The sequence below is a fragment of the Cyanistes caeruleus genome, chromosome 2, assembly GCF_971803275.1.
Source record: "Cyanistes caeruleus chromosome 2, bCyaCae1.hap1.1, whole genome shotgun sequence".
NCBI lineage: Eukaryota > Metazoa > Chordata > Aves > Passeriformes > Paridae > Cyanistes > Cyanistes caeruleus.
In genome coordinates, this window is record NC_141702.1 from 34,404,530 (window position 1) to 34,427,661 (window position 23,132).

Sequence of the window (23,132 nt, forward strand, 5' to 3'; positions counted from 1 at the left end):
GTCAATAGACACTGAAGTCCAGGGACTCAAGGTAGTTCCACTGACCCCCAACTTTTCCCAAAAAGCAGAGACAGACATATTCCTCAGGAGGAAGACAGAGGTTCTTAAGACTAACCTGTGGGACCCAGCACATCACCTTTACTGAGCCTAGGCAAAAAAGTTTAACACATTGCTTTTGGTCAACAGAAACTTCTGTTTCAACACTAAAGACCACAGTGATTCAAGCTTGTTAGGTCAACACCAGAGACTTCAGAAGAAAGGTAGAACACTGCAGGAAAGAAGTGTCTGTACAAGCAAAATACCAACACCAGCCCTGCAGTTCAGTTACCACCATGAATTAAACTATAAACTTATTTTTAGAGCCCCCCGCTTGCCAGGTACATGCAAATGGTCAAAATTAGACCTGGGGATGATTACAAGTTACAGCAGATACACAGGTCATCTCCACAGCCACAGAAAATCAAATCCTGATATTCATCTGCTTTGTTTTGACTTTTCGCAAACATCCCCCAATTCTTGATCAGGCTTCTGGGAACATCCTCTACCTTATGAGAATTACTTTGAAGAAGTAAGGAGACACGTGTGGTCCTTTCAGAATACACATTGCAGAACTTCCTCCTGCTGCAAAGCAATTCACTCAGCAAAATAAGTCGAGAAAAATCCCAGCCATTTCTATCATTTTCAGAAACAGGAACTTGTTACAACCATCTGCAGATGCAACAACCTCACTAGTTTTCAATTCACTTCCCTAAATGAAAGCTCGAAGGTCTGTTTCTGAGTGAGATCCTATAAAAAGAGCTAAGTTGAGATCACATTTTCATTTCACTTTTGGAAGTCATGTTATTTCCCTTCTCCAAAAGCATCTCCCTGTTGATACCATCAGAGTCGTTCCCATTTGAGGCTGGAAGTAGCCTTTTACTTGTCCCACACAATTAAGCCCTCAGTGAAGCCTTAATACATCTTTCAGAACAATTCTAAGACTCAAACTCCTATGCTGTGCACAGTATTGCCTTCTCACTGGAATTATCAGTTTATATATCCCTAATGTAGCACATATGCCTCATTCACACACTCTGTAATGGCCCGTCCCACTGCATCAAAATAAAGTTACTAATTCCCCACTTCTTCACAGGAACAATAATGTAGCTAACAAACATTGGTTAGCTGAGGGATAGGAATCCATATCATTGTGGTGATTTTTAGACAACTTTTGGATAACAATAGTTTTGTAAGTCCAAAATGGTCAGAGCTCTACTGTCCCAAACCATCAGAGCATCCTAGATTTACATTCCTTTTCTCACCACAGGGACCTGAGCAGCTCATTTAATGCCATCTGGCACTACTTCCAGCAGTTGTTGAAATTCACTAGTAGAAGATCTGGAGTTCAAGCAAATGGTAAATCCCGTTAACAAGCGTAAGATAGCAACTGTACTATCCTTCAAGTGACCAGCCTGTATAGAACCAAGAGCCCATGCTGAAAGACAGCAGCATCTATATTACAGTCTGCATTTGAAAGCTATAGCAAGTACAGAAAACCAGATGAAAGTAAACACTTAGCAACTCAGCTTTCCCACACTGAAGACAATAATTCTGTTCTTTTCTCCCTTCCTCACACACCACCTTTCACCTTGTCACCTATGATCTCCCTATAACCCTCTGGAATTATTACCTTCTGCAGAAAACACACGAGAGCAGGCACCATTGTGTCCTACACTTACAGGACTACTTAACCCATGTTCAATAGTTGATCTCTGAATTTAATTTACAAAGCCCAGTTGTTAAGTAGGGCAGTAGAAGAGAGGTTGTGTGACTTGACACCTGGCCACTAAAACACTAAATAAAATTATGGAGTTCCCTAAGGACACAGAACCCCAACATCAATACCAGAATTACAGCTCTTCATAAGGCATCACTCTCTCACTCTGGAACCTGAATTTTTAATCTTCTAAATCCTTTATACCTTGATATAAAACTTATTGTAAGGAACTGGGAAGCTTTACATTTAATTCTTCACATCTTCAAATGCTACTTATCCAATTTGAAATGCAGCCAGACAATTAAACTCTGAACTGTTATTTAAAGCTTGTAAAATAGAAAAGAAAAAAAAATAAGAAAAAAAAAAAAGAAAATAAGCAGTCTTCCCAGGAAATTATAAATTCTTTTCCTCTTTTATATGTGATATGCAGGTAGGTAGAAAATTCTGTGGAATTTACTGCCTTCTGCCTCCAATACACCCAGTTTCTTGAGTAGTAATGTTAGCACCAATATCCAAACACAAACCCTTTACAGTCCTTACTCCAACACCGGTAGATTACTTCTACCTCACTTTAATCCTGCCTATTCCAGATAGTACTTTTATTTATATATATACACACAGAAACACACAGACACACAGAAACACCATGCTTTCAAATATATGAGCTATGCTTTTTTTAAGCTAAAGCTTCTAGTAACAGATATGTTCGGTATAGGACAGTCCAGACTCGGCCTACAGATTAAAAAGTGTTGACAGCTACCAAACAACAACATAGAAGAGACATCAATAACCAAGATATTTTTTTTTTTAACTGTACAAGAAAACATGACAGAATACATGATATCAAGACCAATTATCTACTTAAACAACAGTTTAAACTGCACTGAGTCTTCAATCAATGCTGCTTACATCAGCATTTCTTGAGCATTTATGCAAGAGCATTTAGACATACCAAAAGACCAGCCTACTGTTTGTCACTTGGAGGGTAAGGTACAAAGTCATTAGAAGTGAAATGTGCAATTATTTTCCAGAAGTAATGGTATCTCCTTTTAACAAATACTGCATCATCAGAACTGTACTTACAAACACCTGCACCAGCATTACTTAGTAATGGCCAGCAGCCAAGAGACTGCCTGGTATAAAACCTGCTGATCTTTACTTGAATGTACTTCTTACCATATCCAAAAAAACCCCAAAACATGGGAAACCCACTTAGTTTTAAACATTAACACCTGCTGTTGATCTGCCAAGTTCAATGCTGGGCATAGACACCACTGGTAAACAAGGCCAGTTAACATCACATGACCAAATTCTTTCACCGTTCTACTACCTGGTGTCTCCAAGCAGTGGCTGACAGCTGAAATGAAACCATCAGGGTGAAACATGACTAGCTCACCGTTTTCCAATAAATGTTTTGCCTCAACCTTGTTTCATGCCTTAACTAGCTAATGTCAGTCCAGAATACATCAAAAATCTACGATAAAGCCAACAGCCATCTTCAATAAAACATGAGGCAAACTACTGGACAGCTCACAAAGTTGCTGTCAGATATTTGGGACCTCAGCAACTGCCCTTAAACTCTCCAAAGGTTGTCCCAGTCTACAGCACGGCATTATCCCAGTGCCTTGCCATTTAAGCACACCATCATCCAAACCTCTTCAGAACTGGAGATGCAGCACTGTGGAGATGGCCCCACTCGTACTGGTGCTTGGCCAGCTCTGGGAGTATCATTTATGTATATCTCATCCTAGCTTAATCCTGACCGAAGTAGGCAGGGACCATTTTGCCCTGTGTCCGATTCTCTCCCCTCTTCCCGAGCCCCTGCTCCATAAGGTGCTCTTTCCACCGTCTCCCTGGATAAAAGGCAAGAGGTCAAGAGGAGAAAAAATGGCCGAAAGAGCAGTATTATGCAATAAGAGAAGAAATGCTATAATAACTCATCCTCTCCTGGAGATTTCCCATCACCCTCATGCTTTGCAAGCTGGATTAGAGCAAGCGTGACAGCCAGCCGGCTCAAAGGCCCACTGAAGTGCCCTGCGGGCAGGCTCCTCAGCCCCGGGCCTTCGCTGGGGAAACAAAAAGGGATGCTCACAGTCCAGGTGCTTTTTCTTGGGCCCCATCACTTCATGCGTGGTGGCTTTGCAGACGGCTCTGGCTACGGCCGATCCCGTAACGCTGTACTGAGCAGCTGCGATGCGATCTGTCAGCGTCTGACCCGACATCTTCCAACGGCGCGCTGGCTGCTGCCTGCTCTGCAGGGGCGAAACACACGGGAGGCGAGGGGGAGATGCCGGGCCTGTGGCCGGGGGGAGGCACGGCAGGGACACACCGGCAGGGACACACCGGCACGGCCCCTCACACAGCCCCGCCGCACGCACAATGGTCCCCCGGGCGGCCCGGCCCCTCCCGAGGCGCAGCCCCCCCGCCCCGTTGTGTAAGCCTCTGCCTCGCTAGAAGCCGCCTGGGGCAGGAAGAAGGGTATTTTAGGCGTCGCGAGGAACGGATGAAGGGGAAATAATGACGGCAGCCGAAGGAGGCTGCACACAGATAGGCTGCGAGCCGCCGGGATGGGGACACGGCGGCCCTCCCGCACCTGCCTCGGCAGCGCCCGCCCCACGAGCCGACCCGCGGAGGAGCCTCCGCCGCGCCCCGGCCCCGCTGCGCCGCCCGCGCCGCCGCCGCCCCGGTGGCAGATTATGGCACCGTCGCGCCATGTTCTGCCCTCCCGGTGCCTCCCCCACCGCCACCCCCGGCCCCGACAGGGACACCCCCCCCGCCCCCGCGCCGGGATGCTGCGGGGCGCCGCTGGATGCGGCGGCGCCCGGCGCCATGCAGCATCCCGGCGCGGGGGGACAGCGGGACGGACCGAGCGCCAGCGGCCGACCTGTCAGCGCGTCCTTCCCTCCCGTCCTCCTGCCGCCGCTCCGGGGAGGGCACTGCCGGCCCCCGCCGCCACCGCTGCCCGGCCCGGCCCGCTGGCGAGGCGCCCCGCGGCGCAGCAGCCCCCCCCCCGTCCCCCCGGCCCCGGTAGCCCCAGGTGCCGGGCGGGCTGTCCCCTCCCGCCGCCGCCGCCGCCGCCGGGGATGCGCTGGGCGTCCACGCCCGGGAGCCGACGCTGCTATTTCCAGCCGGCGGCTTAATCCTCCCGCAGCCTAATCCCCGCGCTACTGCCGCAGCAGCGCCGCCCCCTAGCCCGGTGCAGAGGGCGGGACGGAGCGGAGCCGAGCGGCGCTGCCGCCGCCGCAGATCGCTGGCCCGGCGCAGTCAGGTGACCCCGGCCCCCACCCGCAGCCCGCGGCCCGCGGCGGGCACGGCCGGGCCGCTCCCGCGCGGGGGCTGCCCCGCTGCGGCTCCGCGACTGGGGGGAGCCGCAGGCACCGGTGCTTCCCCGGCCCGCATCATGGTCCTGTCGTGAACGCTTAAAATAGTGCCTCGAGGGATCCCAAAACCGCACGTAGACTAGATTTTTGCCAGAACGTTGTTATGATGTTATCGTTATCAAAAACATCTGAAATACGTCCCCAGGAGGGTTTTCTCTCTGTTATCTAAGGTACCCTGAGGGTCTTGGTTACAAGCCAGCCACGCTCGGGAGGATGTATTGCTACAATTTTATTGTATAATTGAAGCCTACCGGAGGGATCCGTGGAGTATTGGGAAATGTGGCGTACATATATTACCATAAATTGGCTGAACTTAGTTTTGGAGTAGAGTGATTTAAGTGGGTGGGGTCTAAACGAAATGGCATTGGTAGCAATTACTTCGAGCTGCCGGTAGAACAAATTTCAGAAGACAATGTCAGCGCATGTTTTAATTAGCTGGAGAAAACACTGTGTACAGTCAGTATTGAAGAGTTGTGCACACCAAGTGATAATTGGACTGTGTTGCTTACAAAGACATACGGCACCATCTTCACTTGTTATTCCAGGAGCAGAACACTGACAAGGGATGGTGGTCTGTGACAGTATGAAACAGCAGGTCTTTTACTACTTCATTCTTCCTTTTCTTCCTTTCTTTTATTTATTTATTTATTTATTTATTTATTTATACTTTCTCTCTTTTTATTTTTCTGTTTTGTTTTGGTTTTGATTTGTTTTTATCTAACAACACAGAGTTTTTAAAATCCTAGGTAGCCTGAAAGCTTGGGAATGCTGTTCAAATAATGCTCAAAAGTTCAAGGTATCTTTTCTGTGGGAAATCTCTTCCAAAATAGCTGTAAAATGGTGCCTTGGACGACTGAAGACAGATTTGCACGTTTTCAATATTGGTTAAATCTTCATTTTTGCAGAGCAGATAGAGATTTTTGGATTTCAAAATTCAAAGGTTTTCTCAAATGTAGTGTTTGGCTATGGAGCACAATTTAATTTCAGAAAAAGATGTAAAGTGTTTATCACTGTAGGCAATCAGCATTAGGAGTCTGCAAACTTAAGATATTCCCATAAGAGAGATTCTCATATTACAATAGTGAGAATGTTCTCAGCTCTATTCCATAATGAATACCAAATAAATAAACCCTGGAGCTGCACAGAGAGATAATTCTGTGCTCTTCAGCATTACTAGAGTTCACTGTTCAAGTACGGACAAATTTAAGTAGTATTTAGAAATTGTTTCCGTTACCACAGAAATGTTAACTTCAATGCCTAGGAATTTGGCATTAATGGAGTGATTTGTGGCAGCTAGAACTATGTCTTAGCAGAGGCACACAAACAATTTTTTCTCTGTACTTCACAATCATTTATTGGGGTCATACTCCCAATCGATTTCAGTGGAAAGAAACAGCTGGGATCTACTTATATTTCATGTTCCATTAAGAGTGACTCTGAATTTTTCTTGGTAATACTGACAGGAGTTTAGAACGACTTGACTTTAAAAGTGAAACTTCCTTTTTAACGGGTATATTACAGAAAAAAAAAAAACCCAAAACAACTACACAAACTGTTTTGGCATTTGTTGACTCCACACAGCAGAAATTTAGAATGGTTCTGTTTCCTGCAAGAAGGATAGTTTTCAACTTTGTGCTAGCCAAAGTATTTAATTAGTGATGCAACTTTTATTAACATCTAGTGTACATCTTCAGTGTAAAAGTCTGGATACTTTCTGAACTAGTCCATATTGTTATCAACAGTTACTGTCACTGAGATTCTCATCTGTGTCACCAAAAATTGTGATTGTTAATACTCATCTAATTTTCTATTTTCCTATTGTCAAAATATTGAAGCAAAAGATAAGTCAGATAATCTGTACCATTGCCTTAAAATATATGTGGTGTCTTAATGAAAATCTAAGGTGCTTGAAGAAGGTAAGACAAGAAGACATTAGTACTCTTTAAATTCAGAGTGAAAGGATGTGATCTACTGAAGCTGTACTGCTTTTGGATTTACAACCAACCACTGCTCCCCCCAGAATAACCCAACCCCACAAAACAGGAGCTCGTGTTTGTAATGAAAGCCGCACAGGAAATAGGAACCGTCTTGAATAAGGGTACACCACTCCTGGGAGGGACCTGCCCAGGACTAAATAGATGGAGAGCTGGGGTTGCCATTTCACGGGGTAATTTTAGATGAAGTCCCAAGAAGTTTCCTGGTATGCTGGCTCTGTGAAACCCAGGTGCACAGCTTGGCTGGTGGAGGTCAAGATGAGGACCATATAAGCAGCAGAAAAGGGTTCTTGCTGTCAAAAATAACACTGAATCAGTGATTTCTTTCTTGACTCTTTGTAACTGTGCTTTTAACTTAATAATGAAAGCCTTAAAGGAGAGGAGCTATATTAATGACAAATTGAATAGCCATTTGGAGGCACAAAGATAATTCTTAACTGAATTTGAAGTGAGAAAAATAGAGCTGGTCTATGTTAATCTCACATTCAAGCACATGTGGAGGGAGGGAGGCATGTGTAAGGGCTGATATATCACACCTCATACCTGAATTCTGCCCCAGGGATGCCCAAGTCTTGGGTGATGTAAAGCATGTAGACTCTACTTTCATGCACTGAGGTGCACTGAAAATCTGGGGGTTTCTCACCATAATTCTGCTTTTTTTCTATTAGTTTTCCAATTTTTCCTGTCAAGTTTCCTTTCCTCTCGCCTTCACAGGCCAGGCAGAGATTTAGACCCCACCGTCTGTGCCTGAGCCTGCATCAGGCCCAGTGCTGTTGTTCTGCTTCTCCCTCTTACTCTTAGGGCCAGTGGTACAAACAGAGCTCCTGGAGAGGCTGACTGTAACCATAGTGATAGCAGCAGTCCTGAACAGATCTGTTTAGCTCTGGGGAGGGGGAAAAAAAAGACTTTTCAAAGGAGAAGCATCCTCCTGACTTTGTATCAGGTTGATGGAGCCAAGTAGTTTGCGTTGTGCTTTCTCTACAGCATGTGCAACAGAAGATATAAAACAGCAGTAGGTACTCAAATCATGCAATACTCAGGAGTTTCTGTGCTTGTGCTGTTAAATATAACCTCATTGTTTGGCCTTGTGTGTGTTCTGTCTACAACTGTTTGTTCAGCCTCTGTACTCACCCTCCTTAATGACATTTGTTTCAGTAGTTCCTTTGGTTGCTGTGATATAAAGCAGCAATGAGAAATTAAAGCAGTTTGTCAATTTTCCAGTCAAAATGATGGTCTGAGAAGGATGTAGCCTGAATGTGTTTGTACATCCCAGGCAGAAGATTCATTACATTCTGGAGAGCTACTTGAGCTACTGAATAAGAGAACAGCCATACACAGTGGTAAGGGTACAGGCTTGGTGGCATGAGTATATACTCTGCATCCCATAGGAAATGCCTTTTTTGTGTCTTTGAAGAACTTTGAAAATTAAAAAGTTAATTTAGATAAGAGAGAGAATTAATAGAAGGGATAAGTTCCACAAAGAATAGCTAACGAGCTCTTTTACTGCTTGTTAAGCCATGTCAGAGTGAGGTCATGTTCTGCAGAATATGGAGTGTCTGCATTTTACAGACCTGATGGTTACAGAAAGGTGGTAATTGGCATGTTCTGTACAGATGAAAAAAGTGTGTTCCTTCCCCTTACCCACCATTCTGGTTCTCACAAGAACAATCTTAAAATCTGTATTATCTTAGAGACCTCTGTTGGCTGATGCATTAATAGACCCCATCACCCACATCACAAGAAGAGCTTTTGCTGCTGGAGTAGCTTTTGGCTTATGTCTGGCAATAACTCTGAGGTTAATAGACCAGAAAGGGGACAGATGGACATATGTATCAGAAAAGGAGCAAAAATCCTTTAAAAGTAATCATTAAAGTCAGTGTCTGTGAAATTCCTTACTATTTATTACTGATTTTTGGTCCTTAATTTTGTAATCCTTCCAATGCAAAAGTCTGGAGGTGTGAAGTGTATTGCACTTCCACACACCAGAACAGATTCAGACTAGGCTTAAATGTGTCTTTCTTTTCATGGTGGTTTTTTTTTGTGTGTGTTTTTTGTTTTGATTTGTTTTTGGTGGGTTTTTTTTTTGTTTATTTATAACATTTTCTTTTTCACAGAGCACTAATCTTTTACAGATTTGTTTTAACAGATCTGTGTACCAAAAGCTACCTAACTTACTGCTTCTATAGGTAATATGTATTTTAATATAGTCAATGTGGAAATAGCAGCTTTTTATTGATATTAGAGGGGATAATTTATTTAAGAAAGTTGCAAGGCAAACTTCAATACAAATATTTTGTATTCCATTGAAAATGCTGAGATTAGAAAGGGGAATATTCATCAAAAAAATTAGGTGAAGTCATACTGAGCTTCACAGACATCATGAAACAGATTTCCAGAAGTATACAGAAAAAGACAGTTTAGTACTAATTGACATTTAACATTTATTACTCACTGACTAATTGACAGTGCTGTCTTTGAATACAAAGTAACTCTGAAGGCATTGATCCCAACTGCATTATTTCCTCAAAGAGGACAGGATGCTGCCTGAAATAACATCCAAATTTCATGTGCTGTAGAAATTTTGATCCGTGGAAAGACAACAAGCTTTTAAGTTACCTTGGCTTTGTGGACATTCAATTTTCCTTTTCAAGAAAAATCAACTTTTTTTGGTAAAGGTGTGTTATTTTGGTATGCATACTTTCGAAGTGGCAGCATTGTGTTTTATATGGTGAATTCTGGTATTAATAATAGCAGTAATTGTACCACCGTAATAATTTCATTTTGATACAATAGTTGCTGTATTCTGGCTATAACCATCATGTATAGGACATGGGATCCTTCACTGAATTCTGTCTGCTCTGCCATGGAAACATTAAATACTGTATCTTACATTGAGCACAGCTGGTACAAACTGGGCCTGAGAAGCAGCTAAAAATTATTTTCAAGGGAGAAAGCCGCTCTGTATTCTTCAAAAAAAAAAAAAGGCTTTCAAGAGAAGGAAATTCTATTTCTTTGCTCTGCTAAATCAGTAAAGGCTGCCATCCTGAAACCTAAGCCTGGTCTCTCACCTGCTGCTTTTAAACAGTAATTGTTGACATGCTGAATATTCCTTTGCAAATGATGTGCATTTACAGCAATTTTTTTATTTTACATGTTGGCTGGTATCTGCAGGAGCTGCTGGACAGAGAGTGTTAGGCAAAAGCTGTCCAGGAAGGGTGACCCACCTTCTCTTTAAGAGCTTTGCCAGGTGATGTGAACTGTTTATTTGAGCTTTTTGACATCCTAGAAGCAGGTTTTAACCAAAGAAGAACTTGGTCTTAGAACGAAGCTCACCCAAAAGAAGGAGGCTGTAGGGATTTTTCCATTTCCTCATGGTCCATGGAAGTGAGGTACCATCCGAACTTTAGGACTGAGCTTTAAAGCACGTGTTGCCTGCCCTGTCTGCTGCTGCTCTAGGCTCAAAAATTCTCAGCTGTATAGTAAAATGACAGTCAAAGTCTTCTAGCAAATTTCTGAAGTTATAATTTCAGTGACAGATTTGTTCAGCAGAAGTTCAATAGATGCCAGATATATGTCAAATAAGAGTACAACTTTCAACCCAGAGGGTAAAATAAATTTTAAGCAAAAAAAGATAAAGATCTATTTAATAGGGAAGGGAGATTGTGAATTGTGATACTTTATGACCAAATATGACCTCTGCTCACTTGAAAAAAAAGCTGATTTATGCAGTTAGATATATGAACATATGCTAAGACTTACATATGCAAATGTGTTTATCACAGTAATGTTTTTAGCAATACTTAATTCCTAATCTTTTAATAGTTTTGGTATTTTCAGTGCACATCATAGTTTTTCTAAGGGCTGTGAGCCTAAAACTCAGTCTACTAATGTTAGATCAAGTTCTTCAGCTATTATGCTTTTGAAGTGGTAGTGTGACTGGTACAGCTTAGTGAGTTCTCACTTCCTACTCTTCCAGGCTTGAAGTTGCTCTTTAACTGAATCTGTACACCCACAGGAGGACATTTTTGATTGTACTGGCCTCCAGTGGCAACCTAAGAACCATTTTGTTTGTGAGAAGTAGTCAATCAACTCCTTCACGCCTTCTTCTTGACTTTATGACTCTCAAATTTAGTTGGTCTTGCTTGCACAATATTGACTGTGTCACAACTATGTAGAAGAGTAAGCCCTTCTGATTTTGGATTGCTTGATAAACTAGGATCATTAACAATGCTTTAATGCAGTCAAGTACATATATCTCGAAGCAAATCCTGTAAGATTACTTGCTGGAAAGCTTTTACTCTGAAAAAGGATTAGGGGTCATTGCAGGCAAACAACATATTTGAACTTTCAGTGTGAAGCTATGTGGAAGACCATGTCAGGCTTAAGACTTTTTAAACACATACCCCCAACAGAACTGGGGTGTCATTTCCATTTCTATATATGACTAGAATGACACTGGCACTACAAGACTGCTTAAATTCTTATTTTCATGTCCTCTTTATAGAATTTTGAGAAAATGCATTAGAGTTTTAGAAGGCTCTTTCTGTCTTTGTAGAGAGATCCATGCATACCCTCATGATAGATGTATACCATGACTGTAGGATGCTTTCTCTAAAGGAGAAGGATTCTTCTACTACTCTAAATTGACTAAATTATTTGATATAAGCATAAGCAGAAGAGGACAAATAATCTTTGTCAGGAGCACCTGTAAGAAGTGCTTTATTCTTGACACTTTCTTTTCTGCCCAGGTGTAGTTGTTGCTACTAGTCCTGTGGAAATTGATATTCATCCTTTTGCACAGAGTGGTTGGTCAAACTATGTCCAAGCCAAGCTCTCACAGGGTCAGGACTGTACTCAGGCTTTTTGCAATGTCCAAACACAGACAACTCTAATGAACAGTGTTAAAGGTTAAAAGTTCCCATTCTTTAGGCCACTGTTCAGTCAGATAATGACCACCTAATTGGAAAAAACATATTCCAGCACAGGTGGAAAATTGGCCACTGCTATGTCTGCACACATGCAGGTATTTGGCATAGGCTATGCCAGTACAATCCTGATGCTCATAGCTGCTCTTCCTTCAGCACTTCTATCTAGAGCACATAATGAGATCCTTCCTTCTTGCCCATGGGGTATTCCTCATTTCTTTCCATGTATCTTCTTGTAGCGCAATGATTTTTCTAGTTTCATCACAACTGCTTATATTTGAAGAGAAATTCAGAAAAGCTCTCCTCAACTTCTTGAACAAAACCAGGATCATAGATGAGGAGATGAGCTCATTTTATTCTCAAGACCATGGTAGGAATATTTCCTCACGTGCTACACAGTCAGACACGAAAAAAATAATAATTTCTACAGGAGGTGCAACACCTGACCTTAGTGAACTAAATTACTACTTACAGAATATTCATCAAAGTTGATTTCTTCTTGAGTTTAGTGCAATTGGGTGAGCGTATTGTGGAGTGCTCAAAATATTAAAAAAAACTAATTGTCATAAGGGCTGCTTAAGCATCATCCTTAACAAAGCTAAACAGCGTTTATCCTGCTGCTGTAGAATACTCAGTGTAGGAGGGAAACAATTACCTCTTAATTAGTTTGAGTTCAGAAAAAGAGACAAATATGTCCTGATGCCATATTGAGTTCATCCTGTGAGAAGAATAAGCCAAATATTATTGGCATTTTTCAATTTTTATTTAGGTATCTGATGAGACAATTTTCTGGAAAAACTCTCCTTGAAATGGTACTCTGAGTATCTTGCAGCTCTAGAAAGTGTTGTTTTTTTTAAAGATCCAAAGATTGACAGGAGCAAGTTATTGACCCTATCTCAGATTAGAAATTACATGTGTGAGAGCTAATACTGTGTTAAATTTGGGGTGGCTTAAAGAATTCAAGGCTATTACTAGAAAAATGCAATGCTTTTTTAGCATGCACACTTGTATATGTAGCCTGCATGGTTTGATCAAGAAATATTGCTTCCAGTGGGCAGAATGGTGAAAATGATCTCCAGGAACTGTGATAAAGGAAGTGATAATCAGTACTCCCAGAGTGGAGGCACATAAAAGGAAGCATAGCAGAGCTTGCAAGAGCAGAAGGCAAAGGATAACTCCAAATATTTATGTTTAAAAGAGAGGAACGGCCTCCAGAAGCAAACATGGATTGAGATCAATATGTAGACAGACATTACCTAATGGGTCATGTCTACTGGGCTACTTATCTATATCCCTGTGTATACAATTAAGTGCCTATATGGAAAATTTCAGTCTAAAATAATAACTGATCCACATCTAGCAGGAGCCTCATTTCTACGTGTTGCTAATAGAAAAATTACGGCTGTTACTGAATAATATTGATTGTTGACATTTTTGCTTTGCAGTGTGATTTGCTTTAGCCTTCATTTCTATGATGTCTTCAATTCAAAGAGCTCCAAGTACATCACAAATGCTAATTTAACCTCCCAGCTTCTCTGTATGGAACATAAGTATTATTACCCCTAGGCACTGCCTTCTCTTTGTGTCAGGGAAGCACATTGCTGGTGTTGCTAGAGACCTTCCATAATAAGCTGTTGGCAGCACGGGAGACTTAAGGAGTAGAACCAATAAAATACTATGTTTGTTCAACATGGAACAATTCTGATAATAAATCTCTAGGCACTAAGTATAAAAACAGTCAGGAAAATGCAGCTGAATGAAAAAAAAATTAAAATGCAGCAAGGGTGCAATATAGAAAATATGTATATTGTGTTATGCTCAATTTATATTTTGGTGTACAAATAGCATGGATAAGCACATGGGTAAACATACATGTGGCTTTCAGGTGTAAATTACAGTCAGTAAACCTTACTGCTGTACTTAGCAATTGAGAGTTTGGAAATTCATCCTTCTTTTGCATCTCTTTTTTTCTTTTGCATTTACAGTGTTAGACTTGGCAGATCAGGGCAGAACACTCAGTATTTGTGGGTGTTTCATCTTGATGAGTTTGAGTGGGACTACTGTAGAGGGAGGCTAGCTCACTGCATAATGCTAATATATTTACATGTCTTTTCAAATAATTGATCATATGCACTTATGCCCCTTCAGTCAGCATTCATAGAATAAACAGATTTTTCTCTGTAACATGAAGACTTACATTGCTTTTTACTTAGATTGCTTTTTACTTACACAGAATTTCACCTGGATTGTAAAGCTATTTGATAACTACTCATGAAAAGACAGAATGTGTGTACCTTTCATTCAGAAATGCATACATTTTATGTACATCAATAGTAGAGTCATCATTAAATAAATTAATTTTTCAATAGGGGTGAACTGGTCCGTCTCTCTCGAGGCCGACACTGGAGACTTCAGCAAATCCATTATGCAGGTTTCATATCCAGAATGCTTGATATTCATTCTAATTACCAATATTGACTTTGGAATAGATGTAATAAAGTGGAATAACTCATTTACATTGCATCTTGTCAACATCACTATTAATTTTAACCATCCATTTTTGAAGATTAAAGGTAGTTTTTGAGGATCTGGATTGTCAAGCAAATAACTGAGCAGAATAATTGAGCTGCCAATGCTCTTTCATGCCAGTCCTGCCCTATAAATGATCTGGAAACCTACCCACAAGTATTTTTAGTGGAATAAAAGCAACATTTGGATATCCTGCTGTCTCTTTCCAGGTCCTCAGCAGAAAAGATGGCTGATCTTAACCGTGAATAGCAATAATGGGGATCCTACAGACCTTCATCAGGGTTTACCTAAACTGTATCAGCCAGAGAGAATCTTAGTGGTCACTGCAACACATCAAATAGACCCCAGCTCAGCTGTAGTGTTCAAGTTAGGCCTAAATTATGTGGTAAGCCTTTATTTAAAATGCCAGGGCGGTTTGTAGAGCTAATTCAAACTTTAGAGGTTACCTCGGTGTTTAGACTGTTTGGATGATGCAAGGCAATGCAGGAGTATCCCTGCACAGTCTGCTTTTTAGTGTGCTGGTTCTTCACTGCACTCAGAAATCCTTGAAATGTTATTGAACTGCCTCAAAAAAAACCTGAAGGGAAAAAAAAGGTTTCTTCTGTATATCACTGCTCACAAACTGGGAAAAACAAAGTCTGAACTCTTTAAACTTTTTTTTTCCATTTTACAGTAGCAGTAAAGGATAATGAGGTAACACCTTTTTGCCCAAATAAATCAGATGCAGGCAATTTTGCCCACACATCCCTTACACACTTACATTCTCTGCACTACTTACCTTGGAGGGTTAATGTCTGATTGCATTGTTTTGCAATTCAGCCATGTTCTGGTCCACTATTCATGTAGAAAGTTTTCATATAGATGATTTATAAGAGCATAGAATATAAGACTATATAAAAGTACAGAATACAAATTGGTAACTTTAGACTGGTTTTCCTTTTATGTGTTTGATGCAGATGTAAAATAAGAAGCTGGGTCTTATGGGCTTTGTTACAGTAAGTTTAAAACCTAGCACAAAGTCTCTGTAAGAATGACAGGATTCTTGTGAGACAGAGTGGGGTTAAGAAAGGCAGAAATCTCCAGGAAAATCAAGCATAAGTGCAGGAATCCAGATGAACCAGATACAGTAATGTTGGAGGTGGTGGGGGAGGAGGGTTATTACCATTTTGTTGTTTGCATTGCTTAGAGGTCTATGGAAATTTTCAGAAATGTCTGCATTCACAGGTCTGGAAGTCAGGTTTAATTATAACCTTTGCTGTCAATCCTGACACACGAAGCTGTTAACAAATAAGAATTCCCTCTGAAACTCACCAAGCCATCTTGAAGTTTGCACTGGATTTGCTGATTTTAAGCAGTTAGAGGAGTGGATTCTTCATGATCTCTCAGCACTGTAAAGTTGCTTCTGGCTTATGTCCAATTCAAGGCAACAATAAATTGTTTTAGTCTTTTACAGGAAAATACATAGCCAAGATATCTGTTCAAGTGCATATGCATCTTCAGATTGTGATTTGCTTGGGCATTTTAAGCATGGATAGTTAAACTTTTTTTGTTCTCCATGCAACATAAGTAGCAAATAAAGATTCAGATAATATTTCTGAGTGCATTTAGATATATTTCAGTCATTATATTTCTGTTTTCCCAAAAGGACAAGTCTAAGTAACATAAGGTTCATAGCAAAGAAATCTAAATTAAAACAATAACAAAAACTGCAGTCAATCTGCTTCAAGCACCCTCTTAAAACAATAATGAAAACTGCAGTGAATCTGCTTTAAGCACCCACTCAAGGAACAAGTGAAAAACCAGTCACTTAACATTTGATGATCTAAAAATGATGTGTTGACATATACTCAGCTTGAAATCAGTTGAAGATGCTTTGGAGATAGTATTTTAAAAGGAGGTTTCCTAAATAGATAATACCATGATGCTTTTTACAGTACCTAACATGTAAGTATTGTCTTGGAATAGTAAAAAAATGTGACATTTTCCTAGAAAAATAATTACTGGAGATAAGAAAGGGTAAAAAAATGTCCCACTGCAACTGGTGAAACATAAGGTCATTGCAGAAGCATTGGTCTCCACTTCTAAACCAGAATGGGTGAAGTCTTTGTCTTTGGCTGCATTTTCTGTATCCTATAATCTTCAAAGTGACATGTGGTTCTAGTTCTCATTTACACACTGGTCACTGTTATGACAGAGTACATGTTGCTAGCAATGCCAAAAGTATGAAGAGATGGAGATTTGCCTCTAGGAATGCAATTCATTTGTTGAAATTTGGACACTGAGCTAAGCTATTTATCTGCTTTCCAGCCAAGAAGTGGCAATTCTGAGCTACACTCCTTCTTACCATAAAATAGATATCTTCATAAAGATTAGATGAATCCTGCAGGTATCTTGACAATAAAGGAAAGACAAGTAATGAATTCTCACACTAATATCCATGGTGTGGGCACCTAAAATGACCTAAAATGAATGTTAGTCCTAGCCTCACCAATTTAATTTAAATTCTGTGGCCTTTACTTCCCCATTAATATTGTTGTTTTCCCTGAATGAATCCTGCAAAGCAGAGACAATGGGCTAGGATACTTGACAAGTATTAGCTCTGCAAACTACATAACATACTGGAATCTGTCTGGTGCCTTTGTACAGTGTTTTTATATCCATGTACCAGGGTTTCAAGAGTGTCAGTAATTCCTTATCTCTGACAGTTTCAAAGGCTTCTCAAGTGCAGGATGAACACCTGCAGGTCTTCACAATAATAAAGGCTCCAGGCTGTATCAGAGGTCAAAAAATCTGAGACCTGCTGAGACACTGAAAATACTTCAGAACATTCTCCTTTGCAGTCCTCTTTTATGAGGAAAAAAAAAAAAAAGATTTTAGAGAGGGTGAATTTAGAGCTCTCCACAAATCCTGAGTAAATAGGCTTTAATATTCTTCCTTGAAATTGAGTGGGAGAGGTGGGGAAAGACAAGGGAAAGGAAATTCCTTCTGTTTTGCAGACACAGATGGAGAAGGAACAGGACATCTGCTCCTCCAGCAGGCTGCAGTAGTATCTGCTTCCATGGAAGAGACCGTCAGGAGGGTTTCTGACCTATTTGTGCAATGTGCTTATATCTCCTGTTACAAGACCAGTAATACTAGAACAGAGAAAGTTATGATGTGCTGTCTGCATACATGTTTCAGGGGCTTCCCTCTCACACAGCTGTGTGTCACACAGCTAATGCCCCCCCTGTAAATACAATTCCATAGGATGGGTAAAGAGTTTCATCTCGATATCACCATTCCATGCCCTCAGCAAGTAAACTTTTACAGGACAGGTTTTTCTAGAAATATACAACTCTAAGGTCTTCATCCAATGTAAATCAGGGTTGTTTTACCTCAGGAGAAGAAACTATCTTCAAAATTTAGGGAAGCCACTCTGTACTCTTGTACCCAGTTTGGTGACACTTAGACCCAGTGGCAGCGCTGTCCCTGTCAGCTGGCAAGGCTGGCAGAAGAGACACAGTGAGAGATTGTGTGTGTGCATGTGCATCAATGTACAGACAAGCATATGTAACGTGGTGGAAATTTTAGAGGTCATGATTGCACAGACTGTGAAGGCTCTACAAAACCTGGGAAGTATATGAAGATGTGCTCACACAGTAGCCCTCAGTGCTTTTTCTTAGCTTAGATGAATGGGTGAAAAAAAAATCTTCACTTGATGTAAAATAGAACTATTTTTTTTATGTGTAGGCACCAGGGAAGCAACTGGTAGGAAAGATGCAGGTCATTGTTTGTATCTACTGACAAGACCCTTCTTGTGGAACGTGAGCACTGACTAAGGGGCTAAAAAGGTAATAAGCTATTCTTTGATGTGAATAAAAGTTTTAGAATTTGAATTTAAGAGTGCATCCTGAATATGTTTAGATTTCCTGTCCCCAGTTTTTGAACTTGTCTAGGAATGCCAGACATAGTTCATCACAACATAGGTTGTTCCAACCCTCTCATAATCAAGAGCCAATATAAAATATTTCAGAAATTAAAATTACTGTAATTTCATTTAATGTTTCTCTCTATGGTTCAGTACCTTCTGTGGCTTCAAGATGCATTTGATTGGTGGAAAATAGACATATATTTCTTGCATTTAGTTCTTTAAGAAAACAGGGTGTTTTCACTGTCAGTGTGTAAATTTTAATAAATATTCTATCTTCTGAAAATATTATATTTTTTTAGTTCTAACCTTTGACTAATAAAGTACATATTTCAGTCCATGTTTCTGTAATAAAACTAACTGGTATTTGATCACCAGCTAGCCAACATTCTTGCCGCAGATTTTGAAGCTGCAACTAGACATAGCACTAATTCTACTATCAAAATCAATTACGGAACAATCCACCACCCTAAGCCTTTAACTCAGCCCAATCTCTGCACAAATGGGAGAAGTTAATCTTTTTTTTTCCTTCTTTTTTTTTAATTACAAATCTGTAAGACCAAGGACCACAGTTAAATATGACACTGATTTTATATTCTTGCTCTCTTGCTCAGAGCATGCCAGGAAATATTTCTTTAACATGATTCACATGTTGCTATTTTTTTTCTGTAAAATCCAACTCATTCTGTCATTGGTAGGACCAAATATCAAAAATATAAATCCGTGCAGTAGTTAAGGGTATTGTATATTTAAAGAGTTTTAAAATAAGCTATAATTTAATTCAGCAAGCTAACGATCAGTAAAGGCTAAGTCTTATTTTCTTACTTATGCAAGTTACTACATTGCAATGAGATTAGTCACCTAACATAAGTAGGAGTTGGTTCTGTAATAAATCTGCAAACACACACAAAAAAACTGAGTTAATCCTGAAATACCATTTTTAGCTTGCTCTCATTGTGTCTCTTTAATATTGTAGAGGTCTCCTAGTAGTGACAGTTTTAACCTTGGCTCTCCTGCTTTTTGAGAGATGAAGTCACCCCTTCACCTGAATGGTTTTTTCATAGTTTAAGATCCTCATCCGTTTTACTTGAAAGCTAGGCTAAAAGAAATGAATAATAAATTTGATGAGAGCTGGTTAAAGAAAGCATTGCATTGAATCTGGATTGCTCCCAGCCATCTTAATTGAACAAAGGGAAATTTTCCAAATACACCTTCTATATTGGCTGACTGCCTTGGAAGTTCTCTGAAGCTAGGAAAAAAGTCCTTCCTCTCCAAATTAAAACACATACTGTAAAAAAAAAATCCTGAACTATTAAAATCTCTGGTATGAAGTTACACCAGAAGTAATACAAACCAGATTCTTTCATTACAAGCTGGCACTAGAATTAAACTGTCTGGTTTGTTGCTTGAATAGATAACAGGATTCTAATTTTTAAGATTGTGTAATTTTGTGTATTGATAAAAACAAATAAATGGTTTTTAAAAGAAAAAAGTTCTCATTATATTTGGATAGGTATAAACTGTTAAAAGTACCAGCACTATTCCCTAGCACTGTGGAAGTTGGTCTGCAAGGTCTGATCCCAAACTGAAGCTGGGGCTGTCAGTACCTAAAAGCAGTTGAAGAGAGACAGCCAGTGGAACCAGAAGAATCAACTGGAGCTTGGGTTATTTGAAGATTAACCCAAAATGCGGTTTTTCCTCAGACACATCATCCCTTCAATATATTACTCCATGGTCTGTTGTGGCTGGAGGTTGCACAGCCTGATTTTCCAGCAGCAGTTGGAGAGCAGTGGGTAAGTTGATGACTACCAGTGAAGAAAATTCCAACCTTGTAATAATGGTGCATTCTGACAGTGGGATGGGGTTTCTCCAACATTAAGCTGCCAAGGAATTCCCTCTGGTGATGGGAAGGGATTGTAGGAGAGGCAAAATCATGGTGGTGGTGGCAAACATCAAAAGGGCTTTTCCTAGGGTGGAGGAAGAGCAGCACAGGGCTTGTGAGCTGTTGGCAGCATCCCTCCACCGTGTGCCCTTGGAAATACAGCATCCATGCATCATTTTTCAAAAATCCCTTTTGAATTAGCAGGTCCTATTTTTGCCTGTTATGGCACTCCCCATGTTTGCAAGCAAGGAGCTTACACCTTGCTCTGTAATGCAGTGTTACAAGGCAGTGCTTGTGGAATTGAAGTCAGTGGTTTGTATGTCGTGTCTAACAACAGCCTGTGCTCCCACCATGAGACCAAAGGCTTTTTCCTTATGGAATGTATACCTGCTTCTCAGGAGCAGCAGGAGCATGTGTTTTTCATAGTAAAAAAGCCTGAGCAGAGAAAGGCAGCAAAAATATACATGTTTAAAATAAAGGGGAGTTATTGATTATTATCTGTACGTGGTGTTTCTGTCTGCTCACAACAGCAATCTGTCTTGTCTTCTCTAGATATTATTCCCTGTACTTGTCACATAAATTGCAAGTTCACAGAAGCTGCAATTTACCACTGGGTATATGGCAATTACAGCCAAATTATGCTGAAAAACTAGTATACATAGAATTTAGTTTGCAGAGGCATGTAATAAAAGGATGTTTTTAAAGAACTATTCAGACTCTTAAAAGTTAGGGAGTGCCAAATTTCGAAGAACAGCCAGAATTCAGCTCAATTGTTGGTAATATACCTAATGGCACAGTCACATCTGTTTCCCACAGTGCTCCTGCCTTGTTTGTCTGAAGGATGGACAGACCTCACTGAGGAGCAAATAATCAAATAATCAAATATTCCACTTTCAGTAAGCAAACCTTACTTACACATTTTTTAACACAATTATTCAAATCCTCTGCTGAATTATTAATCTCCTCATGAGATTTACTGTGATGATCTCCTTGCAATATTATCACTGTTTACCAATATTTTCTAATGTATTCTTACAACTCTGCTTTGAGGTTACTCTTCCCATAATTTTATGTCCAGGGACCTGAGACAGAGAGACCTGAAGAATAGATGTGAAACACAGAATTACCAAGTATTATCTAAATTTGAGAATGCCCAATTTTAGAATCTCAGAGCCTGATTTTTTTTTTATCTGTTCAAATTGCAGCTAGCAATTTTAAGTGCAGCTGTGAATGTTCAGCCTTTTTCTAATTTAGACCCAGATGTCTCCAATTGGGCCACAAGAAAATGAAAAATGACAGAGGCAGGGATAGCATCAATCTCTCCAGGGCAGCATTCAATTGCCTGCAGTCCCCTGCCTCATTTGTGCACATTTTATAACTTCTGGAGCTCATGAAGCAGGAGTCACGCTGACAATGAGAACAGATACATGACCCTGAAACCCTCTTTAATTATTTGATTGCAGATCATTTTTTTTTCCAGCTTATTCAGAGCAGAGAAAGAATAATTTCCAGAAAAACACTGTAATGCAAACAGAGCAGGTTGCACATGCATTTCCCAACTATTAAGAGCCTCACTTTGCAAACTCTGCCTTCCCTAGTGCATCAATGGGAATATCTTCATGCAGAATATTGAAATAATTACTTAGTAAAAGGACCTTTTATCTTTTTTCTTTTTCTTTTTCTTTTTTTCAGTTTCTTATCACTGCTGTGTTCTTGAGAAGGATGGTCTTGTGGTGAAAGCTGAAGGCAAGAAATTAGGAAATTTATTTCCAGATTCAGTTCTTCCATAGACTTTCTTAGTGACCTTGGGCACTCCTTATCCTAGCTGTCATTCCCTTTCATCATCTTGAGGCTTGGACTAGCACAAGGGCTGCTTCAGGGTAGTTTTCTGGAGCTCAACTCATTATTCTTGGTAGAGGATCAGATTCTCAGGTGCTATGAAAGTGTGAAGTATTGTGCAACAGCATGCTACAACAGAAACATCAAACACAAAGTGTCATTACGAAATACTAATAATGGCATAATTGTATTAGGAGAAAAGCCCTTAAAAATTGTTTGTATGAGGTATCTTTAATAATATCACTATTTTGCCTTGGCCTGAGTGTGATGATTAGGTACCAAGGCCCTGATGGCAAATATAAAATGTGCAGCATCACTGCCTGGCTTTAGAGCTGTACTACCCAAGAAAACAAAACATACTGTAGGACTGGGCTGTCCTACACATTGGTCTGAGCTACTTGTTTACCTGCACCAAAATATATTTTGATATAGCCCAAAACAATCTTATACAAGGAACAAAAGTACTCCATCTTGAGAGCAAAGTACTCAAGCTGTGTCTTTATGATGGCCATATGTTTGGGACAAGCAGACAAGCAGCTCTCCAGGAGAGCCCAGCACCATACAAGATGTGCCTGAATGGGGTTGCAAGCAGCAGAAGTGTGGGAAGATAATGCTATAGGTGGAGCTGATGAGATGGACATTGAAATACCACAGAGTGCTTTGATTGTTTTAGAATACAGGGGAGGATGCAGGCAAAAAGCACAGAAACAAAATTTCTGGCAAAGGGTTGGAAATCACAGTTGTTAATTTGTGTAGATGTTAGGATTTTATAGAGAGATTAAATTACTCTAAATTGGTATCTTTCTGGAGAAAATAGGTGGGATAAGTCTCTTCAGTTTGAGAAGGAAAGCTATAAAAAAGTCAGTGCCTGGAATTTTAAACTGGGTAAGCTTAACAGGATGAAATTCAAGGGACTTTTA

At 40.4% G+C, this 23,132-nt stretch overlaps 1 protein-coding gene and 1 long non-coding RNA gene across 28 annotated transcripts in view; one reads left to right on the forward strand and one right to left on the reverse strand.

Annotated features, from left to right (window-relative positions):
* The window catches only part of SNAP91 (synaptosome associated protein 91), a 63,776-nt gene extending 59,043 nt beyond the window's left edge, over positions 1–4,733 (reverse strand). For 26 of the 27 annotated variants that reach the window (XM_086876437.1, XM_086876438.1, XM_086876435.1 and 23 more), the window contains exons 1-2: positions 4,641–4,733; positions 3,849–4,008 (exon numbers count right to left, since the gene is read on the reverse strand). In XM_086876437.1, the coding sequence (XP_086732563.1) occupies positions 3,849–3,978 (130 nt within the window). In that variant the 5' untranslated portion in view covers positions 3,979–4,008; positions 4,641–4,733. The remainder of the gene's footprint in view (positions 1–3,848; positions 4,009–4,640) is intronic. The other variant, XM_086876436.1, reaches the window with a different exon arrangement.
* Positions 4,734–5,062: 329 nt separating this feature from the next.
* Positions 5,063–23,132, forward strand: part of LOC111944874 (uncharacterized) — a 32,267-nt gene continuing 14,197 nt past the window's right edge. The window contains exons 1-3 of the long non-coding RNA XR_015283000.1: positions 5,063–5,306; positions 18,314–18,414; positions 20,195–20,284. This is a non-coding gene — a long non-coding RNA (uncharacterized LOC111944874). The remainder of the gene's footprint in view (positions 5,307–18,313; positions 18,415–20,194; positions 20,285–23,132) is intronic.